Source organism: Pteronotus mesoamericanus, unplaced genomic scaffold (genome assembly GCF_021234165.1).
Source record: "Pteronotus mesoamericanus isolate MK-2021 breed Mesoamerican mustached bat unplaced genomic scaffold, CSHL_Meso_final scaffold_54, whole genome shotgun sequence".
Lineage (NCBI taxonomy): Eukaryota > Metazoa > Chordata > Mammalia > Chiroptera > Mormoopidae > Pteronotus > Pteronotus mesoamericanus.
In genome coordinates, this window is record NW_026555321.1 from 62,892,743 (window position 1) to 62,910,900 (window position 18,158).

Here is an 18,158-nt window from a genome sequence, read left to right on the forward strand (position 1 = left end):
CACTCCAAGAACAGGAAAATGGGAAAATTAACATCACTGCATGGATAGTGGTAACTCTTTGATATGAAAGAAGGCCACTGACTGTTTTTTAATAACTTATGTATCAGCTTTTCTGATGTTCTGCATTAGCTGCAGCTCTGTGCATCTATTTATAAATGAATCTGATCAGAAAATAATTTCCATTTCTTATCTGTATAAACATTTCCATTGACTAGTGACATCACCTCCTACCTTTCCCATTGGCTGCCCAAAGGCCAATTATCAACATTTGTTAATTCCTGTTGTCTTCCATTTTTATGTAAAATACATTCAGTTGAAATTAAATAAATTTACACAAACAAAATAGTAAGATCAATTAAGAAGCATTTTCAAAATATCTTTTAAGATCTCTGATGGTCATTCATTAGAAAGCATTGGGGCATCAAGCATGAACAGGACCTCAGTAGTCACCTAATTCTGACCTTTTTATTTTATATAGTTTGGGAAATGGGGCTGTGAGTTGTTGAAAAAGAAACAATGTTGGTTTTCAGAGAACAGGATACAGCTCCAAGCTATCTTTTGAGCATACTATATTGTATCAGAGGATAATCAATTGTGACATGTATAACTCAATTTTCCTTTACACAAATTATCTCAAGGGAAAAGGGGATTTCGTTCAACACTTGCATTAGCTTGTTGGATGTGGGCACTGAAGGAGTAAAGATATGAATCTGGGAGATACCCAAATCAGTTGGATGATAGGAGATCTCAAGAGCCTAGAATAGTTGACTTTCTCTACAAAGGAATTTAGCAGAGAGATGTCAAGTCAGCACTTCAAGTACAGAAACAAATGGAAAAAGTACATGAAGTGGGGCACATAGCTTAATAGCAGAACATGGCTTTTCTTTCAAAGTGGTTGTTTTTATAAAACAAATAGTTCCTGAATGACATAGAGAATAAAAGAACAATTCAAAAGATCCACCATCCAGTAGCTGGTTCTTTGAAAAGATAAACAAAATCAACAAGACCTGAAGCAGACTCATGAGGAAAAAAAGGGAGAGGACCCAAGTAAATAATATCAGAAATGAAAGAGAAGAAAAAAAGCAACTGATACCACAGAAATACAAAGGATTGTAAGAAATTACTATGAGCAATTATGTGTCAAGAAATTTGAAAACCTCGATTAAATGGACAAATTTCTAGAAAAGTACATACAACCTTGCAAAACTGAATGAGGAAGCAGCAGAAAGCCTGAACGGACAGATAACAGCTGGGTAAATGGAAGCAGTAAGAAAAAAAACTCCTAGCACATAACAGCCCTGAAACAGACGGTTTCATAGGACAATTTTACCAAACATTTAAGAAAGAGCTAACCCATGTTCTTCTCAGACTATTCCAAAAAATCCAAGAGGAGGGAAGACCCCCAGACTCTTTTTATGAGACCAGCATCATTCTAATCCCAAAACCAGATAAAGACACAACTAAGAAATAAAACTACAGGCCAATATTGCTGATGAACGCAGACACTAAAATCCTCAACAAAATATTGGCAAACCACATTCAGCATTACGTTAAAAGGATCATCCACCATGATTGAGTGGGATTCATCCTAGGGATGCAAGGATGGTTCAATATTTGCAAGTCAATAAACGTAGTACATAACATAAACAAAAGGAAAGATATAAATTATATTATCATCTCAAAAGATGCAGAAAAAGCATTTGGTAAGGTACAGCACCCATTTATGATAAAAATACTCAGCAGAGTGGGAATAAAGAGGGCACCTCAAGATAATAAAGACCATACATGAAAAACCTACAGCCAACTTCATACTCAATGGACAAAAGCTAAAAGCTTACCCATGAAGACTGAGAACAAGACAAGGATATCCACTTTCACTTTTATTTAACATAGTATTGGAAGTCCTAGCCACAGTGGTCAGACAAGAAAAAGAAATAAAAGGCATCCAAATTGGAAAAGAGGAAATAAAACTATTATTGTTTACAGATTACATGAGAGTATACATAGAAAACCCTGTAGAATCCACCAAAAAACTACTTGACCTAATAAGTGAATTTGGCAAAACAGTAGGATACAGAGTCAACATTCAGAAACAGAAGGCATTTTTATACACCAATGATGAAATGTCAGAAGCAGAAATCAGGAAAAAAATCCCCTTTGCTATAGCAACAGGAAAAATAAAATACCTAGGAATAAACTTAACATAGGAGGTAGGGAGACATATGCTGAAAACTATACAACACTGAAAAAAGAAATGAAAGAAGACACAAATAAATGGAAGTACATACCATATTCATGGACTGGAAGAATTAACATTATCAAAATGTCCATACTACACAAAGGAATTTATAGATTCAACACAATCCCTATTAAAATGCCAATGACATATTTCTCAGACATAGAACAAACACTTCAAAAATTTATATGGAACCATAAATGACCCCAAATAGCCACAGCAATTTTGAGAAAGAAAAACAAAGTAGGAGGGAATCACAATACTTGACATCAAACTATATTACAAGGACACTGTCATCAAAAGAATCTGGTACTGACATAAGAACAGATATATAGATCAATGGAACAGAATAGAGAGTCTAGATATAAACCCATGTCTTTATGGTCAATTAATATTTGACAAAAGGTGCAGAAACATAAAGTGGAATAAAAATAGCCTCTTCAACAAATGGTGTTGGGAAAGCTGAACAGAAACATGCCAAAAATTGAAATTCAACCGTCAACTGACACCATACAAAAAATAAACTCAAGATGGATAAAAGACTTAAATATAAGTTGTAACACCATAAATGTGCTAGAGGAGAACATAGGCAGGAAACTGTCAGATATCCCACACAGCAATATTTTCATTGATATGTCCCCAAGCGCAAGGGACATAAAGGAAAGAATAAACAGTTGGGACTTCATCAAAATAAGAAGCTTCTGAACAACTGAAGAAAACACCAGCAAAGTGAAAAGGGAGCCAACCATATGGAAAAATATATTTGCCAATGATACCTCAGACAGAGATTTGACCTCCAAAATATACAGAGCTCACAGGTCTCCATGCCAGGAAGACAAACAATCCAATTAAAAAATGGGCAAAAGACCTGAACAGACAATTCTCCAAGGAGGACATTCACAGGGCCCAGAGACATGAAAAGATGCTCATCATCACTAGCCATCAGAGAAATGCAAATTAAAACCACAATGGGATACCACTTCACATTGGTCAGAATGACCATCATAAAGAAATCAACACACAACAGATGTTGGCAAGGTTGTGGAGAAAGGGAAGGAACCCTAGTAAATTGTTGGTGGGAATATAGACTGGTGCAGCCACTGTGGAAAACAGTGTGGAATTTTCTAAAAAATCTAAAAATGGAACTGCCTTTTGACCCAGCACTTCCACTGCTGGGATTATACACTACGAATCCCAAAACATCAGTTCAAAAGAACCTATGCTCTCCAATGTTCATAGCAGCACAATTTACAATAGCCAAGTGCTGGAAACAACCTAAGTGTCCATCAATAAATGAGTGGATTAAAATCTATGATACCTTTAAACAATGGAATACTACATAGCAGAAAGAAAGAAAAAGCTACTACCCTTTGTGAAAGCATGGATTGAACTGGAGAGCATTATGGTAAGTGAAATGAGCCAGATGGTGAAAGACAAATACCATATGATCTCACCTATAAGTGAAACCTAGCCAGCAAAGCAAGCAGGCAAGGAAAACATAACTAGCAACATGGAAAGAAAGAAGAAGCTGATAGGGACAGCAGGGAGGCAGGGAGGAGTGTAGCAGGGAGGGGAAGGGGAAAGTCTGATCAAGGAACAGGTTTGAAAGACACATGGTTGATGCCAAGGTGGGGAAGGATTTGGGGGGTAGGGGAGGCAGGGGAGAGTGGTGGCGGGTAAATGAAGACAAATGTATTAGAACAATAAAAAAAATTTTAAGAAACCAATAGTTCCAAGAATTTACTTTTGTTTTCTTCCCCAAATTGACTAAATTTTATTTAATTTAATAAAAGTACACACAGAACAATAAAGATGCTAAAATTGTCTACTCTACCCAGCTGGTACTGAGATTATAAGTCTGGTCTCTGATAAATATAAACATGTAGAGGAAAAGACCAAAATGTTACATGGACTCAACCCAATGAATATTAGGAAAGGTTAAGGGTATCAAAGTTGTCTCTCTGGAAAAGTCAAAGGCTACATTGTTGTTTGGGGGAAATGGGAGTTCAAGGAACATGTACTTTGTCACAAAAGAGGCTGATGACCAGGTGGACAGAATTCAGTGTGTGGCATTGGAAAGCATGAGTCAATAGTAGTACCATCATTTCCCAGGATTGCTTTCTGGGGGAATCTCTCAGAAATTGCAGATCAGCTTCTTGATCTCTAAAGTGAGAGTTGCAATATCTACATTGCAGAATTGCTGTGAAAATTAGATTAAACTAACAACTTGTGTGAAATAACTACAGTACATGACATGTGGTAGTCAACAAACACCTTCTCCCCACTTGTCAGGTAACGATAGGAGATTTTTATTACATTTTATTAGAGAACTATCTTGTCGAAGATTAAGTGATGAGGTTAGGCTTCTAAGATCCCAGCCAATGATGTGTGATGTATTTATATGTTGACCACCAACATTTTGTTGCATTTTATGCCAGTAAGGATTACTCCTTATTTGATTCCTTATAGGCTATATGTATTGCCTTTTAAAGTTGGTCAACATTCTCACTACTACATATCATAATGTAGTACTTGCTTACTCACCTATAAAGTGCAGAAAGGGGCCTCTTGTTGCCAGGTTTTGGTCTGTAGGGTTTAGGTTCTCCTGCCATGTTGATATCTGGAAGGATAAAATAAAATATCATGGGTCATGAAAATATAAAATCATTTGAGAAAAATAAACCATGAAGTTTGATTTTTCTTCCTGCTATTTGTTAGTGCAAATATTGTATGTCATTCATTCATTCAACAGGTATTTATTGAACACCAACTCTAGGCCAGCCACTGTTTGAGTTATGTCATGTACTGAACAGGTTAGATGCACCGCCTTGTAGAAGTCATCTTCTACAGGGGAAAACAGATTTATAGGCAACAGACATAATAATTAAGAAAAATACATAACATGTTGGAAGATTATAAGTAGTTTTAAAAAAGAAAATATTGAACAAGATAAGGGAATGAATGCTAACTAAAAATGAGAGAGACAGATATAAGAGAAAGAATAGAGAGGGGAGAGAAACACATGCTTTGCTTCAGGAACTAAAACTCTAAGTTATTAAGCTAAAACAAGGAGCTTAAACACATGACCAAAGAGTATTTACATACAATTGACCAACCTCAATCTTTAAAAAAATGTAAGAAATTGGAAAGTTGAGTGGCAAAGTTTGGGGAAATGACATAAACCAATAGATTTATTATAGTTAACATTTTCAAAGGATGATAAAAAGGAAAATCTAAAGGAGGCAAACTAAAATTTGAAAGAAATGTGGGACATTATTTTACAAGAAAAGAAAGAGAAGACATATTTCTTGCAACGTGGACTCAATATGCTGTATTAAGGATGGCTGAACCACCCTCGGTAAAGACAACCAAAGTTTCTAGATAAAATATAATGTATCTCTTTTTAAGAAGCTAGCAATAAATATCCTTACAGACAATGAAGAGTGTTCAAATGCATAATTTCCCTTTCAGTGTATGGAAATTTATTCTGAAATATGCAAATTAATATTTTCTACATTGCTTTAGCAGCCATCATCTAAAATGTGGTGGTAGTGGACAGAAATTAGGGAGAAAGGGATTGACTGTGGTCAAAAGACAAGGGATAGCAGGCAGGGAACTCAGTTAATCAGTGAACATAAAGCCTTGCATTTTATGCCACTCTAATAAGATAGGGGCTTTGGAGTAAAATATTAAGATACAGAAATTAAGGTGTCATTTCTTAAATTCTTGAGTTTTCAGATTCATACTAAATACTAATACTTAGAAATCTGATAGTATCCTCAAGAAAGGACATGGGTTTAATCATTCTCCATAAATTCTTTTGAAATAGTCCACAAAATTCAAGTTGCATTCTTATGTGTTATACAGAAGCACATCTGGAAGTACACCAAGATGGTGGCCTCCAGTCCCTGAGTATCAAAATCACATTTTTTTGTAGAGAAAGTGGGTAAAACTAGGTAAGCACCATTAAAAAGTAGTCTCTTGAAGAGTTTCTAATTGGGTTCATCTCTATGGAGGAATTGCCCTGGCCCCTTTCCAGGCACAGGGACAAAGCAGGGGAGCTAAAGCTTTGTTCCTGGCTGGGAGATGACTGGACATAGCAGATCTCCACATGGAGGGAGGTGGGGCATGTGACATTATGAGTCTCTGTAAGGACCATCTGAGAAGCTTATAGAATGGAACTTTTATCTATTTTGAGGTTCCAATATTTTGAGTTAGCATAAAAATATATGGAAGAGATAAAATTTAATTAAAAATTACCCTTCTAATAATAAAACTCAGATTCAAACATTTAAAAATTTTTGGGGGAGGGGAGGTAGAAGAGGGTAAAGGGGAGAAAAGTGGCGATAGAAGGAGACTTTAGAAGAATCAAGATGGCAAAGGAGTGAGTGAAAGTCACACTGAGCTCCTCCCAGGACCAACCTGGAATTACAACTAAATTGTGGAGAAATCACCTGGAACAAACAACTGAACAATAGTGAGAGAGGAGCCTTGTAACCTTGGAGACAGAAGAATCAGCTTCAGCGCACTCTAACTGCCAGTTACCCCGGTCTCCAGCAAAGACAGAGGCAGGGTGGGCTGGAGATACCTGAGGAGAGACAGGGGAAGGGGGGTTTGGGGAGAGAATGGAGAGAGTAGCTGGCGGGATCCCAGTGCTGACTCCTACCCCATATGGCAGCCGTATGAGAGGACCCAATAAGCCCACCTCCAGGAGGGACTCCACCCTGCTGTGAATTGTCTAAGCTGGTTTGCTGAGTGCAGAGTGACTACATTAACAGCTGAAGGAGATAGCCATAAATAGTAGATTCTTGGAAGTTTTGAATGGACTGCCTAAGGTCAGAGAGAGACAATATGATATCATCAGAAGCAGATCCAGAAGGTAAAAACAGTTGTCTCCTACCATAGAAGTTCACACCACAAAGTCAAGAAATGAAGAGAGATCAATCTAAGAAGCAGAAGCAAAAAAGGAGCCTCACATAAAATAGGAAGACAAAGAAACAATCTCACAGTCGAAGGGAAAGGAGGAATCCCCAGAAAGAGAACAAAATGAAATAGAGGCAAGTAAACTATCAGACAGAGTTCCAAACAATGGTTCTAAGAAAGTTCGATGAACTCGGTGATCTCAGAGAGAATTACAAAAAACTACAGGAAAACAGGGAACTTACTGCAAACTATATCAGCATGAAAAAGAATATAGAAACTAATAATAAGACACAAGAGGAAATAAAGGATACCATTTCTGAATTGAAGAACACAGTAGAAGGAATCAAAAGCAGGCCAGATGAAGCTGAGGATAGAATCAGTGAGCTGGAGGATAAGGTGGAAAAAAATCTCCCAGAAAGAGCAATAAAAGAAAAAAAAAAGACTCAAAAAGAATGAAAAGGTATTCAGTAGAATACAGGGCAACCTGAAATGTAATGGTATCTGTATAATAGGGATACCAGAAGGAAAAGAAGAGGAGCAAGGGATAGAGACCCTGTTTAAAAAAATAATGATAGAAAACTTCCCTAACTGGAGTAGAGAAAAAGACACACAAGTACAGGAAGCACAGAGGATCCCATTCAAGAGGAACCCAATGAGGCCCACTCCAAGACACATCATCATTAAAATGCCAAAAATAAAAAACAAACAATCCTAAAGGCAGCAAGGGAGAAAGAGGTAGTAACATAAAAGGGAGCCCCAATATGGCTCACAGCTGACTTCTCAACAGAAACATTGCAAGCCAGAAGGGAGTAGCAAGAAATATTCCAAGTCATGAAAAGCAAAGGCCTGCAACCAAGACTGCTCTACCCAGCAAGGCTCTCCATTAAAATGGAAGGTGAAATAAGGATTTTCCCAGACAGAAGAAGGCTAAAAGAATACACTTCCACCACATCACTGTTGCAAAATATGCTAACAGGATTGCTTTAAAATGAAGAAAAAGAGTCTACGAACACGCACTTCCTTTCACAGTTGCCAATACTTTATATTACCAATATTTTTAATATGTATTAATCTGATTGTGACAAAGATGTGTTATTTTAATTGTTCCTTTATTATTTGTTGAAACTAAACTTGTTTTTGTAAATTTCTTGCCTATTTCTATTATTTTTAGAAAGCTTTACATGACTTTTTAGTATTCTTTATCCATTTTTTGATTAAATGTTTGTAGAATTTCTTCCCTAAAAAATAAAAACAAAACAAACCATTAACCATTTTTTAGATATGTTGCAAATACTTTCCTCTTCTATTACTTGTCCTTTAGCTTTTTTATATGTATATTACTGTATAATCTTAAATGTTTAATATAGTCATATTGTCAATATTTTACTTTATAGTTTCTGGTTTTGAATATGTTACTTCCAGGTAAGAAAAATATTAGTTTCTATTTTCTCCAAAAACTCCTTAGGTTCTACATATTGATTTTTAACTCACCTGAATATTTCTTGTATAATGTGTGAACTTGGGCTCTATGTTTGTTTTATTTCAAGTAATAGTGGTCCATGCACTTTATTTGTTAAATAAACCTTATTTTTCCCTTTTATTTGAAATACCAACTTAACCATATATTACATTTTTAGACAGATATATATGTTTGTCTCGAGAATGCTCATTATATTTCATTGATCTACTTGATTATTTCTGTGCTGGTGTCATGTTGGTTTAATTGCTGAGGCTTTATAATGGTTTTAAATTTTTTAATATTTTATAATTGACATTAAGAAATAAATAAAATTGATCTGCATTTAAGAAGTAAAGGAAAGAAAGAAATCAAGAAATAGGAAGAAAGAAAGAAAGAAAGAAAAAGAGAGAGAGAGATGGAAATCCTACCTTTTGCGACAACATGGATGGAATTGGAGATTAAGCTAAGTGAAATAAGCCAGTTGATGAAAGACAAATACCATATGATCTCACCTATCAGTGGAATCTATTCAACAAAATAAACTAATGTACAAAATAAACTACAGGCATGGAAACTTGGAGGAGTCTGAAAGTGACCAGAGGGGTTGTGGACAGAGGACAATGGTGGAAAGAAGGGGAAGGGACTAGACAAAAAACATGTATGCATGACCCATGGACATGGAAAACAGAGTGGGAATTGACTGTGGGAGCAGGGGGTGGGGGTAGGATGGGTGGAGGGAGGTAAAGGGGAAAAACTGAGACAACTGTAATAGAATAAACATGATTTATAAATTAAAATAAAATTTAAACAATTTACAGCTGTCTACCTCAGTTTTCAAGGAAGAAGGCTAATGATAAATGATTATATTCAAGATTGCAATTTTATAAACAACATTCACTTCTCTATATTTTATCAAATTAAGGAGCTCTAGGAGGGCAATGATATTTAATTCATTACCCTCTTAAAAACCACTGCTATGAACGAGGAATAAAATCTTGTAAAGTAAAAAAAAAAAAAAAAAAAAAAAAAAAAAAAGATGGACACTTTACCTGGAGGAATGAACACACAATACAATATACAGATGATGTATAATACAATTGTACACCTGAAACCTGTATAATTTTATTAATCAATATCACCCCAATAAATTCAATAAAAAAGTAAAATAAAAATCGGTTGGGCTACTAACTACATCTTTTCACAGTGAATTATTTAAAATATATTAAATGTTCTAAAATTTTTAATGTTTTCTTTAAACCAAATAAGCGTAATACCAATATACCATGCCAGGAACAACTGGAAAGTTATAGATTGGAAGAAATCAATAAACTGAACACTTTAGGATTTGAGGTACACAAGACACAGCAGAGGGGAGACAGGTGCTTTTGCAAAGTGTCATTTTCAGGAATGACAGCCCACATGTGGGTATATGTTTACATGGCTAATTCTAGGTAGTGTACTACTAGAATTGATAGTAAGAGCATTCTATTGTTTTATGCTTTGACTCTTGGGAAGATACCTCCAATTCTACAATTCCACTTTCTTCTCTGCTTCCTCATTTCACTTATCCCATTGTTCCAATGGTGTTGACTTGACTGTTCCTTTGACTTGGGACTTGTATAGGGCAGTCATTTTTTCACTCTACTTCTTATGCCCTGAATGAGTCTTTCAGTCAACTCAGACCAGCAGGTGTATATGGTTTTTTGTGAGGCTAGCCAGACATACTCAGTCAGCATTTTCCTAGTGTGGTATTTATCTGAACGATGTTTGGAAGATGCTATTAGGTATGTTGACAAACAGATAAATCATGGTAAAATAAATTTATTAAAAATGTCATAATATATCCCTTTCTTGGATATTTATAATAGATATTAAACCATAAGATTCTGGAAAAAGGACCTTTCAATGATCTTTTACTCAAATGTTTTTATTATGTGTGAACATAGAGATATTTTTGGACAGCACCTCTATTTAATATCCAGCCAAAGAGAGTGGTCCCAGAACACTGGTTTATGAGACACTTTGAAATACCTAGAAAAATATTTTACATTTATTTCTTAGCCATGTATTCAATCTGGAATGTCCTCATTTAAAGTCAACTTAATCTTTTAAATCACATATTATTTACACTGTTACACTATCTACCTTATAGAATAAAATAGTATCCACATTACCAATGTGATGATAGATGGACAAAAAAATTAAAAGAAAAAATTTTCTAAAGGAATTGTGAAAAATAGTATTGTTATTCTTGGGATTTTTTTCTGTTTTCCTTTCTTCCCCAGGATCAAATAAAAGTTTAAATAATTCAGCCATGGCATAGAGAATGCCAAGAAAAAGTCATTTAAGTCTTTCATTGTTCACATTTGGAAGATTCAGGGATTCATTTCTGTCCCATTGAATAAATATTCAGGAGATAAAGAAAACAGTATTTTAAATTTGACAAGTGAAAGCATAAAACCATACATTACCCTAGTATAAACACCACATCATTAAAATGTATTTTGCAGTTATTATTAGTTTAGATCCTCAGGACAATCCTGTGAAATAAGCAGAGTGGGGATCATTATTCCTATGTCATGTATAAAGATTTTTGAGAGACAGAGAAATTAAATGGCTCTCATAATAATGTTATAAGCTCATTTCACAACTGTGTATTGTTGAAATTAGACCATTGCCAGGCACTGAACTAGTGAAAGAGGGGGTCCCTGCCCTGGGTAAGGACAGTCTGAGCATCAGCAGCAGCTGGGAACCATAGGTCCACCAGACTCAATCTAGAACATTATTGTCTTGTGGCTCTTAACCAGATTTGGATGTCCCATTTTCTCTGCCATTCACACTTAGCTTGTCTGTGGAAAGCAGCATGTAACAGTAATGTGCTCTGAATCCAAGGAGTTCTGGCATCACAGGAGGTTATGTGATTGAAGGAATGCTGTGGGGCATTTCCTGGCAGCAATGGGAAAATCCATCCAACTCTCAACTGAGCTGCCTGAGATTTCTTGGCCAGGTAGTTTTACAACCCTGTGCTTAGATAAGGTTGCTGGGAAGCGCTCTTACCTTAAGGAAAGAATGCACTAGACTTGCAAATGCAAGCCCAACCCACCCTGTACTTTCAAATAGGAACATTGGAAGCATTTCAACCCTGAAGCTGAGTGACAGCAGAGCCAATTTTGTACAAAAGCAAATGGCTTTCTAACGTTGTTGTTTTTCCCTTCACAGAATCAAAGATAGTTTTAACATCTGAAATATGTCCTTAATGGTATGTTAAAATATAAAATGAGACAGAAGCTGTAGTCTCTTTTTATTGAGCACTCACAGAATTGTGACCATTTTAATGAGCATTCAGACCTAGTTTTATTTTATTTTTTTTCCTAATTGCCCAAATTAAATCTAATATTACTACATATACCTAAAAAAAAAGAAGGGCTTTAAAAACCAGGAAGAGGGAGAAGAGATTGAAAATCATCAAATTAGTCCTCTTAGCTCCGAATGAAATGAAATTAAGAACACAACTGGTTTCTAATAGGGAACAAACCAAAATCCAAGTACCTAGTTTTAAAAATTAGTTCTGATGCACCACTATGGCATGTTGGCCTCTGGTTATCAGATTGCTAATGCAAAGATCACTGGTTGGCTGGACTCCCATTTGTTACTACAAAATACTTTGTACTCGTGGGTTCTGTCTGCAAGGACAAATAAAAGTAGAAATTTGAACTTCCTACTAATTACCTGGTAAGCTGATCATTGCCTATGACTGCTTTCTCCTTAATCACAGTATATAAGTAAAAAATAAGTGTGCATGTATCCATACTTAGCTGCCCTTTTAACATTTATTGTTTGTTGATCACAATAGACAATATTGGTGTGTGAGCCGATGGTTGTAAGCAGTTCCACAGACTCACATCCATAAGCAGACGCTGAAAAAGCCTCAGCTCTATCTATTGAGCTACAGAGACCTATTTCTTTTCTTTTTTTCCCATTAAATCCTCCACTAGGTAATTGTCAAAATACTTTTGATTGGACTTGAAGTGTATGTGGCCATGAAACTTAATAAAACTCTATGGCTTTGGTGCATGTTTACTCAATGTCTAGTTTAAAGTGATTTAGCAAACAGCACAGACACACTCTCCCACAAGTACAAAGCAAACAGCAAATGAGAATAATTATCAAATGTGAATTCACTTAATTCCTAAAACTTTTAACTTGTATCATATTTTTCCCTGTAGCTTTGTTTCTTCTTTTATCTGGAATAAAGTTTTCAAAGAGTGGTTTTCTACATTTCATGTACATCTCTCATATCTCTAAAAAAGTTGAAGGATATGTTTTGTTGAAATAAAACCTCTAGAAATGAAATGAATCAAACATAAAATTTGAGTAAATGTTCACCAGCAGCACTGTGAATATGTTTAGGACCTTAACAATTTTACAAATATACTTAATGATCTATTGACCTCAACAGTGGAGACAACTGCTATAATAATTAACCAAAAATCCTGGTGAAAAAGAGTCTTAGCCATACATTCATTATTAGTGCATAGGCTAAATATTATTAATTTCTTTGTATCCCAAGAGTTTATTTAGTTTCATTCTTGAGGGCAAAATACTGCTTAAGGAAAGTGAAATTCAGCCAACAAGGAGTCTGGATGATTAGTTTCACTGAAAACTCTCAGGTTTCCATCAGTGAAGCAAAGTAGACCCCAAGGTTTGGCTGTTTCTTGTAATTGCCTCTTCCATTTCTAATCTCTTTTCATATCTGTATATATGGACTTATTTTCTCAGCTCCTTTTCATAGTCGCTTCATATGCAGTGCTTAAAATAACAAAGCTACAGCAATAGGTATTTTATAATTCATAAACATAATGAAATGTCAAAGCTAATTTTCACAAGCATTGTGTAGATTGTGTTGGAATATTTTTGAAATGCAGAATCTAGGTAGCATCCCAGACCCAATGAATTAGAATCTGCATTTTAACAAGACACCCAGGTGACTCCTATGTACATTCAAGTTTGAGAAATCCTAATATGTAATACATTTACGCTTAAATACCTCACTTCAATTATTTTTAAGGATTTTATTTTTTTAACTGTTTTGAAAAGAAAGTATTGAGGATTATGAGCATTAAAATAAAGGTTTTAGGGAAGAAACTTAAAAAATTTAAGTTTTAATTTAGATTTAAGGCTTACAACAGAATAATGTTCTCTTAATGTCACTTTTGAAGATCATAATAGTTGCTAGCATTTTGTCATTTAACAGTTATTCACATTTCACATACATTAAAAAATAATATTCACAATAATCTGGTGCAGATGTCTCTATGAGTCAGTGTTTATTTTATTTATTTGTTTTTGATAAATAACCAGAAGTGGAATTGCTGGACCATACGGTAGTTCTACTTTCAAAGAGAAGTATTGATGTCTTAGAGGCTCAGAGGTACAAATCATTGGTTGGAGGTCAAGAATATGACTCTAAAGAAATATTGTTTATTAGTAACTTAAAGACATTTGTAGAAAAAAGTTAACATAAGCTTGTAACATCATAAGTAGGGTTAGTAATAGGTACCATTTTATAAAAATATATACCAGATTGTGGAAAACAGAGAAGACTAATAAGTAATAGATTTCTGAGTTATAAACTAACTGGCACATCTCTGCAATATCAGTATCACTTTCCCTAATTTACAGGTGTAAAACCTTAGGCAGCAGAGACAGTCACTTGCATAAGGCTGCCTAGTTAGTATTCTGTTAGGAACCACAATCAAGCTAGATCCCTCTTACTCCAGAGGCCATTCATCCAACTACATTCAAATACCTTTTCCTGGTTAAGGGTAGAAATATTACCCTACAGCTCTTGGGAACCACATGTGCCTGAGGAAAAAAAAAAGGTAGGGATATTTGTTTCCATTGGACATTGAATGGCTAGCACAGGCCGTCTGCTACTTGAGTGAGTACCTGTTAGCTTCTAATGAGTATTATGAAGGACAACATGTTGAGCATGTGCATTTAGGAAGGGTACAGATTCCAGGTGCATTATTTGATAGTAATTTATTACTGTGGTAGTTAAAAAATATGTCTACAAACTCTTTCATGCCTGCAGTTGGCAGAATGACAGTTCCTTGAATATACACATACTTTAATTCTGGAAACTTGTGAATATGTTATATAGCAAAGGGGAATTAGCTGATTTTAAAAGACAAAGCTTATCCTAGAGTAGCTGGGTGGGCCCAGTGCAATAATAATAGTCCTTAAATTTGGAAGAGGCGGGAAGAAGAGGAGGTCACAGTGATGCAATGTGAGAAGAACTCAGGTCATCTCTGTTGACTTCGGAGATGGGAGACTGGAGTCATGAGCAAAGGAAGGTGGAAGCCTCTAGAAGCTGGGAAAGACAAGGAAGTATCTTTCCAAGAACCTCCAGAAAGAAACACGGTCCTGCTGACACCTTAACTTTTGCCCAGCAAAACCTGTATTGGACTTCTGACCACAGAACCCTAAGATATTAAGTTTAAATGATTTTATAAGCCACTAAGTTTATGGTAATTTGTTATAGCCACAATAGAAAACTAACACAATGCTATGTCCTCTCCTTGGGTGTGGGCTGGACTTAGTGACTCAATTCTAATGAATACAATGTGCAGTAATGGGATAACACTTTCTGGATTGGGTTATAAAAACACTGAGTCTTGCATCCTGGGTGAATTCTCACTTTCTTTTGGATTTGTCTGTCACTCAAAAGGTGCCACTGATATGTCATCAAGCACCCTGTGGACAGGCCACATGGTGAGGAACTGAGTCTTCCCAGAAATGACATGAATGACTTGAAAGAATATCCTGCCCCTCAAGCCCTTACATGATTGAAGCCTCACCTGTTGCCTTGATGGTTTCCCTGCAAAAGACTCTAAGCCAAAACCAGCCAGGTAAGCAGGTAAACTACCCTGAGATTTTTCAACCCACAGAAATGGTGAAATAACACATGTTGTTATTTGGGACAATGAGGTGTTGGATTAACTTGTTTTGTAGTAACAGATAACTAGTACACTTACTCTAAATTTTATTTACCTACCAAGAGAGATAAATTAACCAGAAAAGAATGATAATTAGGAGAGTATTGCTCCAAATCAACTCTAATGTGAATGTATACATTCCATCAAAAGCTTTGAGAAAATATTCTAATATTTTACCATAACAATACACACATATAAAAGCTGACACACTTATAAATAAAGTCAGCCTTTATTCAGATTATAAATGGAATTAAAACTTCAGTGTTGCGAATAAAATTTCTCAAAACACACAATCTTACTAAGAATACATTCATCTACTTTTACACATATTTTAATGGATCAGACTGTCATAACCACTGTGAGTCAATAGAGGCAACCGACTTCTAATTTTTTCCTCTGCTCTTTCTTCTCTTATACTTTTGCTTTTCCTGTGAAGTATATACTTGGAGGAACAAAGTGTGCTATAAACTGAGATTAATTAATGGGTTTCTTATTTTGTGATATAGAAATATTCTCTAGACTACAATTTATAACACTTAATGACTTTCATTTCTATACATATCTGTATATCTGCTGAATAAAGAAATTAACCATTCACTTCCTGATATTTTTAGGCTGAATTTCAACTTGAAAATGATTATTAAAGTAGAACATCTTTTACTTTTTCCTTTATCAGTGTAATTTGTCTCAGTTAATCAAACATATGTACTAGCCACACTATAGTACAGGATAAGTAGGCAAGTTCTCTTCCCACATCTTAATTTTACTGACATTCAGATCACAGCTTCTTTTAAATGGAAATGTTAGTTAATCAAATCCATGGCTCCTGCATTGTTAAAATATAATTCCCCAAATCCAACTTTTGACTTGTATAGAAATCATCTCCATGGGCAAATATAGAAGAAACAAGCAAATTGCATACTGGGATTTTTTTCCCCATGAGCTTGAATGAATTTCCTTTATTATCAAAAATTTTTCTAAAGTCTACTCATATTCAATAACAACAGTTTAAAACCTTGTTTCTATACAGAGGATATGGAATTTTCCTTATCAAGAGTCCTTTTCCCCCTTAAATCCTCCCTCATTAATGTGTAAATCCATATGTCATCAGTGCCTCATTAAGAGGGGGACAAGACGTAGCGCCACAGGAAATAAGAATAGTTCACATTCACTATCCCTTAATCAAATAAGAAATGCATAAAGAAGAAAGATAATTTTTGTACAGTTAAAAAAGAGAACAGTAATTGTGATTTGGTTCACAGAATAATAGAAATATGCTTCCATTATGCTAAGAAAACATGCTCATTTACACATTAATTGCTTCTGCTGATGAAAGGCTGGAATATCTTTTATAATGTCATTGCCTCGCACGGGAAGCTTAGATGAGAAATCATGAAAAGAAAACTTCATCAGTAATATGAATATGAAAATAGGACCATAATTAATTATGCACACTGCTCCTCCCCTTAGAGTGGGGTCCAGGATCAGCAGGAAATTCTGTAAAAAAATATGTCGTTAAAAGTTCCACTGTTGGGAAGACAGGCATGTGTTACTAGTAGGTTCCTAAAATATGCACATCAAGTAGCATTAGCCATCAATACTTATTCTTAGAAAGGTGACTATTCAAAGATGGCAAAGCAAATGTTTTTCTGTTATAGGAGTTGTTTGTGACTAGAATTTAACTGTCATTTTCTAATGGGGTGCTGAACTAGAAGTCCCCCAAGACCCACTAACCTGGTTTGGGGGAAGGGGAAACAGAGTAGGGCCATTGAGAGTTACTTTGCACATCTAAAGAACTTGGCCAATGTTTTGGTAATGCCAATAGCTGTGCCTGCCCTGCAAGCTAGGAACCAGGGATTTAACCTTGTGATGCAGCTGGGAGGCAGTTCTCTCCTGATTGCTGCACCTGTGTGAGAGAAGAAAGGTTGTTCCCCTATATCACCAGGCTAAACCTGCCCAGGCTAACAATGGCAGCAGAGAAAGGCAGAAGAAACCAGAGTACTGGCAGGTCTAACTTTTCATGGGAGGAGTAGGAAATGGGGTTATAGAGGAGCAGCAGGGTGAGGATTTAAACTCAAGTGTGAGGCAGCCATGCTCCCTTAGCCATATGAGGGTCTCTTGTCATATAGTTTAGGAAGGAGCAGAAAAACAGGATGTAAGAGCCATGTGAGGGTCTTGGCCATGCAGTTTGAAAGGATGCAGAAGGACCCCCACCAGCTCACCAAGAGAAGAGTCATGTGGTTTTGGATTAAGAGAAGGAGCCTACTGAGCATGTATAACAGGGAGAACCCAGAACATTAAAACAGGAATTTGCCTAACTAAGCTACAGACTTCTTTTTCCAGACAAGTGGTACTTCTGATGGCCAGGTTTGGCAAGGGAGGCAGTACTGTGTGTGTATATGAGTGTTTAGTTTTAAGGGACTTTGGAACTTAAAAACACAGAATTCCACCATTATTCTGAACCTGTATAACTTTTAAATAAATAGTTCTTTTTTTATAGGACTCTGGCATTGGGAATCAAGGTTTTTTATCGGTGGCAGGC

The 18,158-nt window shown here is 35.7% G+C and overlaps 1 protein-coding gene across 1 annotated transcript in view; it reads right to left on the reverse strand.

The window, feature by feature from the left end:
• The window catches only part of RALYL (RALY RNA binding protein like), a 427,107-nt gene that overhangs the window by 155,573 nt on the left and 253,376 nt on the right, over positions 1-18,158 (reverse strand). Inside the window, exon 2 of the mRNA XM_054595861.1 lies at positions 4,781-4,856. Within this exon, the coding sequence (XP_054451836.1) occupies positions 4,781-4,856 (76 nt within the window). The remainder of the gene's footprint in view (positions 1-4,780; positions 4,857-18,158) is intronic.